The 18,162-nt window shown below is 35.9% G+C and overlaps 1 protein-coding gene across 1 annotated transcript in view; it reads left to right on the forward strand.

Moving 5' to 3' along the window:
• CLNK (cytokine dependent hematopoietic cell linker) overlaps positions 1-18,162 on the forward strand; it is a 63,312-nt gene that overhangs the window by 25,125 nt on the left and 20,025 nt on the right. Inside the window, exons 4-11 of the mRNA XM_064511427.1 lie at positions 608-657; positions 4,452-4,492; positions 7,005-7,167; positions 8,959-9,041; positions 9,469-9,514; positions 12,722-12,750; positions 13,111-13,130; positions 14,642-14,770. Of these exons, the coding sequence (XP_064367497.1) occupies positions 608-657; positions 4,452-4,492; positions 7,005-7,167; positions 8,959-9,041; positions 9,469-9,514; positions 12,722-12,750; positions 13,111-13,130; positions 14,642-14,770 (561 nt within the window). The remainder of the gene's footprint in view (positions 1-607; positions 658-4,451; positions 4,493-7,004; positions 7,168-8,958; positions 9,042-9,468; positions 9,515-12,721; positions 12,751-13,110; positions 13,131-14,641; positions 14,771-18,162) is intronic.

Here is an 18,162-nt window from a genome sequence, read left to right on the forward strand (position 1 = left end):
CAGGCTGATCTAGATCTAAGGTCCAGTCAGTGAGAGGGTGATGGTGAGAGAACCATCATCCAGGACACCAGGCTAAGGTCAAGACCCATTTGTGTCTCTTCAACACTGATATATCAATGTCCAATTGGCCTGTATTTTGTATGGCTGAGTAATAACAGGAGGAAAGAATACCACCTCAGGGGTTGAGGGAAACCATGATACCTATGAGGACTGGTGGAGTGGGAAGGGAGCTGTGCATAGTGGCACAGCTGCATACTAAAAGGAGCTTTAGCTGTTATCTCCCTAAGCAAATTAATTCCTGGAACAATTTATCAAATATGCTAAAGCATCGATAAGGCGGTTACAGTATTTACCTGTAAAGTTTATTTAATACATATTTGCAAAATCAATAGACTCTTCTGTAACTGTACCAGATTTTGGGCAGAAAGTGAATAAAATCGTAAGGTTCAACCCAAAATTGTCAGATTTCCATATCTGACAAATTATTTTCAAATTTAAACTATTACCCTTGCAGCTTTCAGTCATTTTAGTCTCTTGGAAAAGTTTCGGAGAACAATGGCAATTTCTAATATTTACATGGATTTTTTTTTCTTTTTTATGTATTTAGATCTTGCCCAAATATATGTGCAGCAACAAATCTGGAATTAAATCCAAAAGGTAAAATTCTTTCTGTACTGAAAAAGGAAGCATTATAACATGTCTTTTTACCATACTTATTACTCAGAGTCTCTGATAGTTTGTAATATTTAAGGAATGAAGGATCAGAACATTCCAAGATTATAAAAATTAAAATGAATTGTAAGAAAAAAGGAAAAGAAAACTAACTTCTTGGATACCCACTAATAAAGAAAGCAAAAATCTGTTTATTTCCAGAGTGCCCCAATAAATTTTGACTTCCTGATGTTATACACTACAAAAAGCCATCAATAAATCATCCCCTTGCTAAAGACAGAAGGCATTACAATTTGAATAGATTGGCTGATCACGTTTGGAAAACAATTGAAGGAGTTTTCCATTTCCCTATGCTTGCACACAAAGGACTCCCCACTTTTAAAACATTTTGTTTGTAGTTCCAAAACCATGGGACAATAACATATGATCTCTAACTCTGATTCCACAACAAGATTATGGTTAGTATTAAGTATGTGTTTAAATCCCACTGGTTTCATAAGTAAAACACTGCTCCTACTCAAGTCAGTGGAAAATGATATTGTATTCCACAACTTTTAACTGAACTAAAAGAGATTTAATGCAAAGCATATAAAAATATTTAACTAAATAGGAGCACTACTAGCTAGTTAAGCATGTTTGATATACCATATGTTTACTGTGCTATGTGAAGTTTTCTTAAATGTATTCAATATCAGGATAATACAGAAGAAATAAATTTAGGGCTGAAAACAACCAATTCTGCTAAAATAAAACCCAGCAGTCCAGCATCTTATCAGAAATCTTTTATTGTCTATAGATAAGGGGCCATATCACAAAAGCTTACCACAACTGGTATTTATTCATATAACTTTTTCAAAGTCTCTGAAGAGAAGCCTGCCTAGTCTTTTGCTTGGCCCTGGAATTAAACCTATATAATTTATGAAGGTTCTACTTGTCCTACTTGTCCCTCTGGAGGCTAGAGGGAGATGCCAATACACTTAACAGGACAGGCTTTTTAGATGGTACTTTTGGACTGAATAGGAAAAAGGGATTGAAAATTCCTGTGCAGGTTCTTCCTTGCAACATTTCCAGCCTCTCTTTTTTGCTTTTGTTTTTCTACTGAACGGGTTTGGAGACACCCTGCAAGTAGAACAAAGTTTATTAAAACATAACGCACAATGCTTTATCACCTGTACTGTCTTTATTATCTGTAACTGTCTGAAACACCACAAATAGTGCCTAAAAAAACCACAGCATGTTCATAGGCTCACTGAAGTCTATGGGAACAGATTTAGCTCCTGACTTCTCATTTAATAAGGGATATGTTTCTGACATTAGGTTTTCATCCCCTTTTGCACAGAATGTTTTTAGGTCATTATGAAAGACAAGCAAGGTTGCCACAAAATGCACACACTTTTATTCCATTGTAGATTAAAGAAAAATTCACTGCTTTCCTTTTGTCCTTTGACATCAGGCATTCTCTGTCAACTGACAGAAAACACACCCACACATATGCCATAAAAATATAACAACTTATTATTGTTATAACTGATATACTACAACACTTAATTTCACAGAAGATGTAGCAAGGCAATAAGAAATTTTAAAACTGAATAAGACATGATCAGTCTCTATAGCTCGAGGAAACTGATTCCTGCCAGTTGTAAATCTTTAGCTTCTGATGAAAAAAAGTCATGAGAGATGATCCAACTGATTGTAAACTACTCGGCACAAAGAATCTGTCCTGTTTTATCCCTGTACAACAACCAGCACAATGGAAGCCAGGAAACTGAGAGTTCCAGGGCAATATAAATAGTAAACAGCAGAAATGATCGCCCCTCAAGTGGTGAGTCTCTTCAACAGTCTTCCACCACCCAGATGGTTCTCAGCACTTTTCATTCTAAAGGCCCAACATGTATTGCATAGCTAACAGAAAGAAATATTCATCTTTGCTGCCAAAATGTCATCCTTTAATAACAGGAGGAGCAGTTTCTGTCTGCTTTGCACCCTTCAGCTAGAACAAAGCAAGTATTTGGGAATTTACCTTGTATAAAGGAAATGCCTGCAGGATAGTCTCAACTCCACTTCTCTCTTCACTCATTGTTTAAAGAAGGTGTCCTCCACAGCAAGAGAGAGGGAGGGCTGCAGTTCCTCCAAACTCTGGTCATCCCTGAATAACAGAGTAGAGTATAGAGTAACGTGGACATAAAATTATATATTGATGTTGGATATGAATAAATCTACTCCAAGGCTTGTGTCAAACAGTCCACTTTAAACATTAACCTATGAAATGTATGGCTAATATAGCTGTTGTTTACCACTGTTATTCATTTCCTATTGTGGCATATGGAGTAACCCATTTTTTATTAACAGAAGTAAAAAGGCTACAACTTACAGACACTGACTGCATTTTCTCATCATTATATTGATACTATCTAATTATACTCTCATCTGCATCAGTTTTCCTCTTTAATGCCATTGATTTAACTGGCCTTACTTCTGATCTGCACTAGCATAACTAAACAGAAGATCAGACAGCCAGTTTGCATGAATAATTCTCCCCCTTGTGAATGACTTTCTGAGGAGAGAGAAAAGTACTACATGTACAATATAAATGAACATTCAATGCCATCTGCTGGGCCATACAAAACTCTGAAATGCCAGGATCATGCACTATTGAGAACTTAACGATAGTGACAAATTTAAGCCAAGAGTACTTTCAAAACACAGCTGAAAGGGAGGGTCATGGAGTGCTGCCCATCATTCACATACTAACACAGGGTAGAACACCTGTGCATGAAGTGGGTCTGTTTTCAGATCCCTCCTCAGCACAAAAGGGTTTCCATCCACAGTTCTCCCTTCCCTGTAAGAATTACAGCATGCTGTAATTATGTGCTTCTAGGCTAGGCTTCATAGAAACCTGGTTGTGAAATCAGGCTATTATGTAGCCATGGATGCAAGATAAAGGCTTGCATCCATGGCTGCATAGACATGGATGGCTAAAGACAGGCTATGCAAGGGTTGTTGCAACAGTCCAGACAAAAGCACTTACTGGGGAAGGACACAGTCACTGGATTAAACGTGTAAATCAGATGAAGGGTAAAATTTGGGACTCCGTTCTCAAGTCAGTGTGCTCTCTTGTTCGCCAGATCTTTGGCCCTGTTACTCATGCCTACTTAGCTATACCATGATACAACTGCCATGGGCAGCCACCAGCTAGAATAGTTTATAGCCTGGTATAATTGGAATATTCTTGGTTTGGGGAAATACAGATTTGGAGCTTCTTAAACTGAAACCGTGACTCCCATTTCCTGTGCAAGTTCTCCAAGTGCTATGCTGTAACAGAAAAGACATCAGCATAACTCCTCTTCCAGTTCAGTCTTGAAATCAGAAAGTCAGATTGTATTCTACTGCTAAAGGAACAATATATGTTTCTCTTCATAAGAGGGATTTTCAGGCAAAGATTCCCAAGCTCACATGGATAAACATTTACAATTCTGAGCTAGGCAGCTAAACTCAGAAGAGAGATAGGAGTTCAAACACATCCTTCTCTGAATATTTTCTGTGGACTGGCTTAGGCACACTGGTGGCTGTCAATCCCATTTCCAGCTAGCTGCTTCCTTGTGCATTGTATAGGTAACAAATTCATCAATGGATTTGCCTCATCTCCTTCGTTTCAGTTCCTTATCTGTGAAATACTGTGCAGTTCACTCGTTTCTATTCATTTATATAAACTGTTAGTTATTATATCATTTTCTACAGAATGACATCTGCTGTCAATTTTCATTCATTTTATACAGAAAACAAGAGAAGAAATATTCCTGCTAGTACATATAGTTTTGTAAGTATCATACTGTTTTCCTAAAATTTTATTTTTCTTTCATTTCACATGTGTGTTAATATCATCTCAGCTATAATGCTGATAACAGAAAATGTAACTCTCACTGTTAATGTAAAATAGAGCATGAGAATTTTATAAGAATAGGTAAGAACTTTTACTGTGTTTTAGTGGGAGCTAGATTAGGGAAGTGATCCACACACTAGCTAATTATCCATTTATGGTCCAAATCTAAAGTACACCCTTATCGCAAGATCAGTGTGAAATTAACAGGAGTCAAGGTGAAAAAGTATATGTCATGAATCTGGAGGTTTAATATGTACACAATGTTAATGAAAGCTGAAAAAGTAACAGTAAACTTTTCAACAACTTCTCATTTGTATCTGAAAGTTGATTTTGAGTGTCAGCTATCAAGAGATATAAGAAAAGACTCTACCAGTGCATTACAAGTCAGAGAAAGATGAAAATAAAGTGCAAGTCTATTGCTTAACTGAAGCTGAACAAAGGATGACTAAAGAAGGTTGATCTAATCAATGCTTTGGCTGCATCAGGTTTCATAGGAAGGTTGACTGTGATCAGATGCTATATGAAATTAATATCAACTAGGAGGCAGTAATAGCACAGACTAGGACAGGGAGAAAAGAACTGAGAGAATGTTTATTTATTCTAAAACACTTAAGGATGTAGTTGAAGTAATTTCTGAGCCATTAATTGATTATCTTTGGGAACTCTCCAAGGAGTTGAGTTCCTAAAAAAAATGGAGAAGGACAAAGGTAACCTCAGTTTCTTACAAGAAGGAAAGCAGACCCTAAAGGTACACTGGCTACATGGCGAGCCTATTAAAGAAAGTCAATTTGAAAGCATTTTTTGGAATAATAACTCTGATTAAGAAAAAAAAATGCTATCATGAACATGAAGAAGAACTTATCAAACCAACATAATTTCTTTCTTGGTAGAAATACTGGCATACTGGAGAGAAGGAAAACAGTAGATGTGATATATCTTGATTTTTTTAGGTTTTTGACATTTCTCAGAAGACAGTCTCATAAGCATCTGTGGCAACCTGGTCTAGATAAAACTGTGCAAAGTGTTTGCACAACTGATTGAAAACATATCCACACTCAGTCTGGTTAACAACAGTTTGCTACCAAACTGGAATGAGATATCCAGCAGAATACCCTGCAAATCCAGGTATCCTGCAGGGGTCTGTCTAGGATATGGTGGTATTTTTATATAATGTGTTCTGCTACAAAAAGGCAAACCTCACCCTGAAATGTACTGTCAAGAACACTGTATGTAACCCCTGGAGGTTAAGATTAGGTCCTGGGAAGATTTCATTGAAATTTTCTATTCACTTTAAGGTTTGATGTTTTAATAAAGATGTGTACAAACAGGAGAGAATCTGGAGGAGAGAAACACTGAGAATAAGAGGTTCAAAATCCTTTGTGGAGGCTGACAACTCAGAAAAGCTTTAAAGAATTGTTCCTATTTAGTCAAGGAGTGAGGCAGCTACAAGGAAATATAATTATAGGCATCAAACATAGTAAACACTGAAATAAAGTGAACGGTAATCAATTGTTTTTAGTGTCCTTGGATGGTAATACAAATTGGTTTAATTTGTAGCACTTAAAAAAAAGAAAGCATTAACTGAAAAGGTAGTTAACTCATGGAAGAACACACCTTGGGAAGCTATTGATTTCCCGTTACGAGTGAATTCAAGAACAGATTAAAACAAAAATCAGAGAAGATCCAGATATGCTATGAGTGAGATTGAGTCAATGGATGCACCTATACTGTCTCTAGTAGCAAAATGCTACTTTCTAAGATTGATAGAGTATCCTCAGTTGGGTTCACATCCTAGTAGTTTCAGCTCGGTGCTGTTCACGCATGTGTCCTCCCAAAGGTAGACAGCAGGTATGTTCTGCCGTATGAATAGGGAGTATGAAGGGTGGAGCAGGACTCCAGAAAAAAAATCTGTAACGAACTTAGTACAATGGTGTAGACACATCTTGAGACATCTTGAGTCACTCAGCGCCATCTGGAGTCACTCTCAGCACCATGTTTGTGTGAATTTTACTGTTCAGTATATACTTGCTCTTTTGCTCACTTGGACTGCAAATTTGCTAGCACACCACCCAGGATTCAAATTCTAAAGATTAATTCACAAAAACAGTGTATGTTTTTATTTTAAAACATGATGTTCATGATGAGCTGGTTATTTTATATATATATATATTTATATATATATACACACACACACACACACTCTTGCAAGTAGCATATGTAAACAGTCAGTACAATATAAATGCCACATAGATGATATTTTATGAATCCAAGTCTAAAATTTAGATCCTCAAAACACTTGCACACCTACTTTCCAACCTCTCACTCTCCATCAGAAAATTTCCTGTGTACCAAAATATCTGGTTCTGGTTATTAACTATTTCCAAATCTGAAATTAATCTTGGACATAAATTTACTTGTATTATCTGCGTATCTCTTCTCTTCTATCCAGGGCAAAGATTTAACAAGAAAAGGCAGCGATGAGTTAAAATTTTCTTCCAAAATATCTCATGAGGAGGAAGGGGATTATGAGACTGTAAGTAGTTCCACTCTGGAGGCTATCCATGCTTTGAGAATTCTTCCTGCCAAACCTCTACAAGAGTCTGAATATGCAGGTAACTTTTTATGTCTGCTAAAAGTGAGCCAAATCCAAATATAAATTGGGACAGTACAGATTTGGTGTTTTCAGTCTGGATATTTTTCAAAATAAAATAGTTCAACTGAAAAATAAAACACTGGCAGGCAAGAGAGGAGCCTTGTCTGCATCCTCCTTTTCAGTTTACCTCTTTCTCCATTAGATTATGTTAACTTAATACTCCCACATTGCTTTTCTTAATTTTAGTATTACCTAAAATAATAAGAAATTCCGTGATTCCATTCCACCTGGAATCTGCGAAGAACTGACTGGTCAAATCCACAGCTAATTCAGTAAAGCCAACTGCTAATTAGGCCAAGAAACTTTAAGATGAAAAACATGAAAAAAGATATATGAAACTTTCCTTCACATGAAAATTTGCAGATGAATAAATGTAGCATTCATTTTAAAGGCATTTGCTGCCTCTTTCAATATCAGTAATAAGCAATTATTTTGAGTGTATTTCTCAAGCATTCTTAACCTGATGAGGTAGCTGCATTAGTAAAGCTTTAGTTTACTAAAGCCATTCTAAGCCACATTTAATCCCCAAGCATAGAAAGTCAATTGATACACAGTTTAGGGAAGTGAAATATCATCTTAGCTATCATAGTGAGAGGCCATTATAAACACTTTATGGAGTTTTTAAATCATTTGGAAATTGGCCAGCCAGATGGGGAGGGCAGAATCTGAGAAAAGGAAGAATGGAAAACGTAAGCCAAAACTATCTGAAAGTATAGGATCAATATGTATGTGAAAGATTTGGTCCTGTTCACATCAAAGCCAAGCAAATATTTTTCTATTGATTTCAGTGAAAGTTAGTTTGATGCTTAAACTAATGGATGACTTTTTACATCAGTAAATTTACCAGTGTGTGAGTAGATCACAATACAGTCTGAACATCCAAATATCTAAATTATGTTCGAAAGATTCATTTGTGTATTTTATTTGGAAAGCTGAAGTAACGTTCAAGTACTCTCTTCATCTTGGTTAGTAGCGGAGACCTTCAGTCAGCATTTGGCATCTTTTTTTTTTTTATGTAAGATTGTCCTGAAGTATAGTGTGTATTAAAAAGACAACATTTTTGTTTTATGGTTCCAGAGAAAAAACATTAAACAAAAAGCTGTGCTTTACCTATATGTTATGCCCAGTAACTGCAATGTGGCAGGGATACAACAGTGAGGAAAGATCTGAAAGAATATTACAAAAGGCAAAATACAGTGGTAACACCCTGTTTTGCCATCTTTCCTAGAACAATAAAAATGCCCTTAAGATATAAAGTTAATTACTTTAGAACACATGCTAGCATGCAAGGATATTTGTCTATCTGTGCATTTCATTTAGATGGTCATGGGTGCAGTATTTATTAAAGTTAATGTAAAAATTTGACATACTCTCTAGAGAGTAAAGAAAAAAAAGAACACATACAAGAATGCAGACAGCACTGCAAGAACAAAGATTTGAGTAAAAAACATTCACTAATTTATTCAGAGATGAAGCAAACATCTGCCTTAACTGTGTAACAGCTTATAAAGGCTTTTTCTTACCCACAGTAAGGAGGTTAACCATAGAATTTTATTCCCAGGGTCATGCTTATGTCCTCAATACAGTTACTAAAATACTGTAACAGGAAAGAAGTTCTGTAAAGAAAAAATGAAAATGCTGTAAAAATCTCAGTAGCTGACCTGAAAAACACACTTTAAACATTAAAACCTCATGTTTTTAAAACATATCACTGAATTACTAAAGTTTGCTTTTTCTTCCTCTTCTGCAGACACACGTTGTTTAACGTCTTTAGGTACCACTTCCCATATGACTAACCAGCACACATCTTCTCAGCCTCCTCAATACCTGACTGTAAGTAAAGATCTTAAACCCAGTTCACAAACATATTTCCTCTTTTCTGTGCTATTGCTTAAAGTTAAGCACAACCTAGTTAAAATCTTAGGCAAATAACATTTATTTTTTACAAGTTCACAACAGTTGCATCACGTTCCTGTTTCACTTTGCAACAAATATTGCTGTTGTTGTTCTTGTAGCTTATGGGAACCACACCAACCGTGTCTGTCTATATATATCTGAATACGGATAGCTCATACCTACATTTATGGGAGACAATCAGCCCCACAACTGTGATTAGTGCCTAACCTAACTGCATAAGATCAAGCCTGCATCTACAAAGGAAGCATTTGGAGGCATCTCAATCAAGAACCACATGGTTTCTGTTAGCTATAGTTTCACGTATAATGACTAACATCACGTCTTTATTTTATTTTATTGACAGAAACACATGTCTGTTCTAGAGGGGAGGAACGTGCCAAATGTTAAAGGTATAATAAAATATAACTGTTTCTGCAATCAGAAATAGAAAATGTTGCTTCCTTATTTAATTTTGTACATATGTAAGTAGACATTACAAATGATGAAAAAGGCATACTTTTCAGAAGAGCAGCCACTTTCAAAAATAATCATAGGGAGAAATTTAGAATACTGTTTCAGCTACCTAGCACTGAAGAAATTACTTACAAAAGGAGATACATTTTATCCCATGAGCCCGCTGTTCCTCAGGGGAAAAAAAAACATTCTATCTAAAAATCAGATTGTCCTTTTTCTCTACAATTATAAAGATGTAAGAGGTAAAAAAAAAGCCTACATTATAAGCCTTTATTCTGAGCTCAGTTATTATACTATATTCATTTTAACTTTCTCAGAAGTGAAATCCGTATGCTTGTGAAATAACCTGTATCTCCTAAACAGTTTCAACTAAAAGCTGTTAGATTCCCGCTGTTCTTTTCTTCCTCCTCCTTGTGCTGTCTTGCCTTTTCGACTCACTGTTCTGTGAGCGTTTCTACCCTTGTAGATGCTAGTGGCAGCGTGGAACTGTATGCTGGCAGGTGTAGGATGGGGCCTTGCTGTGCTGTGCTGTAACTCTGCAGCTAGTGACAGTAATGGTGACATCTCAGATTTCAGCAAGTGTTACTAGAATCTGCTTGGCCTTTGTATGATTGCTTAGACAAGGAAATACATTCTACAACATACTCTAATAACCATTTTAATAGTAGTATCATCTAGAATAATAGCTATTAAGGATTTACCACCTATACTAAAGCTGACAGTGTTCTCCAACTAAGGATCTGCAAAATCTGTTTTATCACCTAGCATACATTCATTTCTCCATTGCTTTGCTGTTAACTGTAAATTTATTTCAAAATTCTATAATTCTGAGGCACAAATGCATCTTTTTTGTTTGTTCCATTTTGTTTTTTATGGTGAAATCCTAGACTATCTAATTCTTCAAGCATTTAATGAAATGTTGAACTACTAAATCTTTTAATTTATAATTTTACTCAATTATAAGTTTATTTTAAAAGTACACTTCTATATACTTTTTTATATATTTGATGTGCTTCAGAGGTAGCAATACCTCATGAAGTCAACTACTGAAGGATTAAACATCTGATTCACCTTAAAAGGGATTTTTCTCTTATCATTTTCAAATTTCTCAACCATACGCCCAAATACAGGCAAAAAGAATGAAATTGCCAAATCAGGAAAATATGATCAGTTTCTATGTTCAGACAATAGTATTATATTTGACAAGGTAGAAATATAATGCTAAGAATTCAATACAAAGAAGAATTTATTTTTCCTCTTTTAGTTCATGCTGTAATACAAAGCATACAGTCAAAATAATTCCTACGGATTTTTGGCAAGTAAGCAGTATATACATAAAGTTTGCAAAAATGAAAGGTTAGACTGAATCTTGTAAGTAAATATTGATATAGCTTGTACAAAAGCCAAATTAAGAGAAATTCTTAGTATGCCAGCTTCAAAATCAACAGAAATCAGTAGGAACGCTCCCACTGACAGCCAGTTTAGATATAACCTCAGATTCCACAATGGTTTAGTAGATTGGATTTACACATTTATCTGCTTCCACAGGATATGTGCTGAAATTAAGAAAGACAAAGGAAAAGATGGTGCAGGCAGGCAAATTAAATTCTGCAAGTTTGAGAATGTACCTTATATATATATATTTCAATACTTTATGCTTGTGCAGGAATCTTTTTTTATTTTTAGTTAATAACTATGGTGTTATTAAATGTATCTTAACATTTATTCTTGTGCGCAGTGCTGTTAAGTGGCTTTGCCACAAGATGGCATAAATAGAACAGAAGATTTTTTCATCGATTATTTTCTAGAATTGTTAAATATTTAATGTACAATTATTTTAATTCAGAGCAATCTGTTATGGTTTACTTGAAGCAGAATTGAAGATCTATTGTATCTCTATTTCCGTTAGTTAGAATGCCAATATGTAGAATTATGAAAATATTTTCAAAATTAAAACTAATTCAACTAGAGTGAGATATTTCTTTTATTTCTAAGATGTCCTATGTTCATTTAAATAATCAGTCATACTGTGGTAAATTTGTATAGAAAATAAAATAGTTTTTTTTATTGCTTTTCAAGATTTTAATAGATTTCTATACACAAATCAAATTAATTAGCCAAACAGAATAAGTCTCAAACAACTTGATAAACATACATATAAAATCTCTGAGCTACCTTTAAATTTACAAAGTATCTGAACAAATATCACTGTCAAACATTTTATTCAAAAAGCCAGAGGCCAATCAAAGTTCACTCTGTCTTACTAAGTATCATTAAAAAAATTATTTTGTATTTCCAGCTGAAATAACCAAAATATTTGCATTTCCTGCTTTAATTTTAGCTACTCCCTAGTTAGCCCTCTTATGAAGTGAATGTTTGTGAGTGACGTTAAAAAGAATTACCTGGCTATAAGATAAGTTTCTCCACATTTCTATCATCAACATAATTATCTGAGTATACTTAGTCTTACATTTTATACAGAGAGAAGCACGAATTGTTCAGAATGATGTATAAATTGCATCTGCATCCATCTGCAAATCCATCCCCCAAAAACGCTAACATACAGGAAGAACAAAATCCATTCCACTTGCATTAAGCTTCATTCAGAGCCTGTTGGCGTCATGTGCAGAACAGGTAACAGAAAAAATACACACACAGTTCCTGGCTTCAGTGACTCAGTCTGTGGTCCAGGCTGTGGCTTGACTTCATTCACACAAATAACAATCCTTCACTGAATCTCAGAAGTTCCCAGGCCTCACATCTGGGTTCACAGAAAAGCAAGGTACCTTCTTCCCATTAATTAACAGGAAAAAAATGTAAATACAGATGTGTTAGTAAGTTGAATGCTATGGGGCCAGCAATATGACTATCAGTTCCTTGGAGAAAAATGTTCTGTAGGTGGAGCAGGGTGTATGTGGGAGGATGGGGGTAGACTGCAGAGGTATACATCAGTGCTGTGGCTGGATGGTGAGGCACTTCTCACTGTCATTCATACAGTGGAGTAGGTTATCACTTCACAGATTTATCTACAGGCACTCCAGTCCATGAGGCCTGCTGATAATAAATACCAAAATAAAACTGTATCTTTATTTGTGAATTATATGGACAGCACGCTATTAACAATTATTACTAATTATCTTTAGGACAAAGAATGAACACAGATGAGTGCCAGGTAAGCAGAATCTCTCATCAGTTACAATTTTTTGCTGATCATTTTGCCATTGAATATATGGGGACTTGATTTTTAAAAGCATGCTCCAGTTTTGCTAGCACTAACTTGCGCTCCCCAAGAATAAGAGCACACTGTTATCTGCAGTTCTACATTATTTCACTCATTTGCATTCATGGCTTATGTAGCAGTCTTTTAAAACTCAGTGACTTAAAAATGGAATATTAAAGTATGTGTTATGTGTAGCGTTAAAAAAAATTGACTGTTGACACGGATATGTCTGCTTAATCTAAAGTTTTGTCTTTTCTTGTACTAAAACAAGGAAGAAAACGCTTACACACATTTTTGTTTCCTCTGTTCTAGAATCCTATGCCTCCCCCACGGTAAGATCACTTAAGAGATAGCTTACATGCATTTCCTGAAAAATATGCTCAAGGAAAGTTAATGAAGTCTCACATCTATCTGCATCACTCACGTTAACAAGATGACTGGAAGTGAGCAGACATCATTTTTCTACCCGGTTCTATTTGGACTTTTCCAGCTTCTGAAATGCAAGTAGGGAAAACAAAAAAAAAGATGAGCCATAAGTCTTCATAACTAAATCTCAGGTCTGCATAGTTGAAATCAACTTGACTGAGAGTAAGACCAAGTAAAATGTGTAGAAGCCTTGAATCTGATTCAATCCAGACTTAAATTAGTAGGAAAAACTTCCGTTGATTTGTATTGGTGTCTGAGGTTCTGTTCACCCTGCTAATACTGTCTTCCTTGTCTCTGAAATCTTTTTTGCCTTTTTTTTTTTTACCACAAATCTGAATCATGTCCATAGAAATCAATTGGAATTTCGCCACTTACCCAAATAGAAGATAGACCAAGCTCTATTCCATGAATAATATATTTTTCTGTGGTGTGCCCAGAAACAAAAATTAATCACTTCTTGATCTTTTCAGCCTCAAACAATAACAATTGCTACAATTAAGACTTACTTTCAGAAGGTAGTCCATAACTACTAAGCTTATTTCTTAATGCCTATTGAGTGCCATGGAAACTCTAAACAGTTTTAAAATATGATTAGCATTACAGACATATTCAGATTATTCCTTAAGTTAAAATATGAAATAAAACAGTAAAAAGAGAAAAGATACAGCTTTACAGATTCAAAATTGTAAAAGTGCACAAATATGAACATTCTTTTTTAATTATTCTACAATGTTTCACTATTTGTTCTATTTGTATTATGGTGGCTACAATAGGTTTTAATTTTCTCACCTGACAATTTTGGTCTATGCTGTACAAACACACAAGGCTCTGCTGCAAGGAACTCATTGCTGTATATACTGGCAGTGCAGAATGGATGCACCTCCAGTTTTATTCATTCAGGCAGATCTCCATGCTACAAGCAACTACAAGCAACAGTTTCTACTTTAGAGCAGGTCTGTGCCTGGCTGGTTTTAGAGCATGGGCAGGGTGAGCCCACATCTCCCAGAAAATGCTGGGTACCTGTAAGTTGTGAGCTTTCTGGGATAAAGAGTATCTTTTCCTAGGTGTGTCTGAATTGCAGTGCATTCCCTAGCTGGGCCTTATATACAGCCATATCCACCCACAAATATTGACACTGGAGAGCTGTCTTTGGTACATAACTTTGAAGTGTATGAAAAGAGTGTTATGTGGCACATAACAGGGTACAGTAGCATCTTGCAAATGTAAAGTATTAACCAAAATTGTCATTACTTTTGAAAGATCTGAAAAAGATCCTGGACCTGAGCTAAGTTCAGCATGAATATATCGAAACACTCTTGGAAAATCGCAGTATTTTACTTTTTGAACCTGCACTTACAACACAGTCCTTGTGCCTCCTTTATAGTTAGTTCTTCAAATTCTTCTTTTACTTTTCTAGGCCTCTAAAGACACTGCCAAAGCAATATCAGCCACTTCCTCCAGAACCAAAGATAAGCAGCCAGCTCTCTCACACAAGGAAAACGTTCAGCCAAGCTCATACCTTTCCAATATCAGCAAAAATCACAAGGTAATACTATGTTCTATTTCAAACACTGGAGTTTCTTTACACTAATTTCCTGAGAATCAAAACACTCTCCTTGATAAAACCATGAGACTGTATCTCCATCACATCCCTGCTTTTACTGAAGAATAAAAATGTCGATTCTTTAGACAGCTGTGAATAATCAAGAGTAGAGGTATTTAGTGTAATATGACACTAAACTTTATAAAGAAAAAAACTGCCAAGTAATGGTAAAGTGAAGGAGTAGAAAAGTAGGTGGAATTTTTATGAACACGTTATGTAAGTTTTGGCCTACTTTTTCTCAGTAACATTTAGAGGTTTTGCAACCACTTCTGAGTAAAAAGAATTGCACTTGCTTAGCACAGCTGGTGAACCAGGTGAACACTGAACGTTCCTGAAACATACATAAAAACAGTCCATATCCCAAGAACATTATATTCAGGAAAAGAGATGACTAATCTGTAGTCAGAAATCTTGCTCCAGCCCGTGAGACCAACTGATCCAGATCATGAGTCACTTCTTGCCCTTTTTTTACATGCTCCCTCCCTCCTTCCTGCACACACATAGAAGGCAGGTCACAGGCTGCAGAAAATGTCTAGGGAGGTCACCTCTTGCTGTTCTTTACGCCAGAACCCCACAGCTCTTCCTCTGTCATACGACATACATGTTCACTCACCATCTTAACATGCGAGTGTGTATGAGTTGCTGAGTCATGTAGCAGGGACCACTTGTGTCCAGCCACATGACTGAACACGCATATGTTAAGTTATGAGAAGGCTTGCTTCTTGTGACATGTGTCTAGTCACATGGTCATGTATGCACACTTCTCACTGTCAGGTAACCAGATACATAAGCACTCCTGCTGTGTGACTAAAGTGCACATCCTGAATTGGGGAAGGCAGCAGACACATATTGGAAAATCAGGGCTGATACACATCCAGGGGCCACAGCGTATAATGCTCAAATGCCTCTCTATAGAAAGCTCTTGCAGCCAGACGTTTGGGCACAGCTGATCTGTGTCCATTCTGTCTGTCCTTTTGTAAGTAGTTCCAATTTCAGTTAGTCAAGATGGAACTTTTTTCATTTCACAAAGGTCACTACAGTGCAAATCCTACAGTCCAAATCCCACAGAAAAAAAAGAAAAAGAAAAAGAAAAAGCTTACAAATCAATGAAGTAATTTTCTGCTTACAGTTAAGTATATACTTAAGGAGCCTGCTGTAAGTATGATCTTTTTTTTTTTCCTGAATGGTGCTTAAATTCTTTCATGGATTAGGTTCCAAAAGCTGTTGGATATTAAGACATTTTATTTATATGAAGTAACTTCACATTCAGATGTGTGACCTGACCTATAGCTGAAAGTTCCAAATCCCATGACTGATTCTTCAGTCATGCAGTTGCTACAACATCCTTCCCCTTGGTAGGGCAGCATATAAATTGAAAGCTCTGTGAGAACTATTACGAGCTGTGTTTGCCAGTAGTCATCAGTATGCAAAGCACTTGAATTTGAAAAGTCCTATTATAAAGCCAAATTCTGTAATATAAATACATGACATTTCATATTCTAGAAGTAAAAGAAGGCAGCAAAAATCATCATTACCAAACTTCACCTCATATTACAGTTATAGATACCAGCATATTTCTAATTTTTTTTTTAATTGTAAGTTTTTTTTAATCACATGAGTAAAAGAGGCGTGGCACAGATTAAGACCACATATGATCTGGGAAAGCACTGCACAGATTTCTCACACAAGCCTAAAGAGGCATTTCATGTAAAATATCTGTCACCTGTCTAAGTGAATCTAGTCCCAGGATTGTATGCCAATACAGCCATTATCAGCTAGACTGTAAGCAAAGTCTGCAGACATGATTTAGGACTCCAAGATCCATCTTCCAACAAGATCTGGAAGACTTGGAAAATTATACACATCATTATTTTTACATTCTGTAAATAGCCTGATAAAAAATTAGGCCTGTGCAGGATCACAAAATGTATCTTAGAAGCTTTGGTGAGATGCAAGCTTTTACATGCCTGTGGTATTTAGGGCATATCAATGGCAAAGCCCCTCATGGTAGAATCTAGTTCTGCAAGTACCCGTTTATTATCTCTTACCTTTACCATGCACCCAGTATCTTGAATGTATACTTTCTCATGTCAAATAATGACCTTAGAGAACAAGCTAACAAATTGCACAAGCTAACACAAAGACAGCCATCCAAATGCCAAACAATTCCTGTCCTTTCTCTTACACTTGGAGAAGCTTTCCTCTAACAGATCATTTGAAAATTTCTTACCTCTTAACTGTTAGATATGCTCTCTGTGCTTATGTTTTCAACAGAGGTGCACAGAATAGACTCCTTTTCACTGAATAGGTGTTGAAAAGTAGGTCCCAGGGTTTCCTCTACAGTGTCTTCCTTTTGCCTTCTCTCTGACTGATTTAACAGAATAACTCATTGTCTTATATTTTTTTAATCCAGGTGGTAAGCTAAAAAGGGACAGGATTCTAGAGCCTTAGAAAAACTTAATAGATGCCTGTCCACACCTTATGTTCTTAAATAACTTCTAAAACTTCGTCTTAATCTCTTGTATAATAAGATTTGAGCTGCTAAAAAGCACTTTTCAAAATTACATCTTTAAACTATCAAACATAATTATCCTATGTCAAAGCCACACTACAGTTTTCCGGTGACAAAAGGTACAGAAACAAATCCTATTGCTGACCTTCATCAGACTACTGAATTAATCTGTCAGATTTTACATAAGAAGAGTCAGGGTCCTGGTATTCTCCTTGTGATAGGTGACTAGTCTGATACTCAGGTGGCACAGGCACCAAAATTAAAACTGTTTAATGCCAGCTTGCACAAGTCAGGGGTTTACTTTGATGACAGAATAAGCTAACCTGTAAACTCTTGTATAAATCCTTTGAAACAGGCTAGGAAAAAGGAGTTCTGATTCTCAGGGAACAGAACTATTTTTTGAAATATTTTCTGGTGATCTTTCTTAGGAGAAGGTGTGCCTGTTGATCAGGCATATCATGAAAAAGCATAAACAAACCCTAACTATCTACTTGAATCAGGACTCTGACAAGCATTCTCTATTTCTCTTCACCTGTTTGTATCTTGAGTTCCTCTTCTGTCTCTCCTTTCTTCTATGGTTTTCATTATACTACTGTGAATGTCTCATTTTTGAAACTTGTCAAACTTCAAGGAACTTAACTGCATTTATAGCTGATAATAAATTTGTGATAAGACTTTTTGGCATGAGATGAAAGTATTGAAGAAAGCTCATGATCACTCAGATCTCCTCTCCGCTCCTCCCAGAATAAATCCTTAATAAGAACTTTTCTCAGTTACCATAATGAATTCAGTGGGTGCTATTCCCTTTTATGGAAGTCCGTAA

The sequence above is a fragment of the Dromaius novaehollandiae genome, chromosome 4 (genome assembly GCF_036370855.1).
Source record: "Dromaius novaehollandiae isolate bDroNov1 chromosome 4, bDroNov1.hap1, whole genome shotgun sequence".
Taxonomy (NCBI): domain Eukaryota; kingdom Metazoa; phylum Chordata; class Aves; order Casuariiformes; family Dromaiidae; genus Dromaius; species Dromaius novaehollandiae.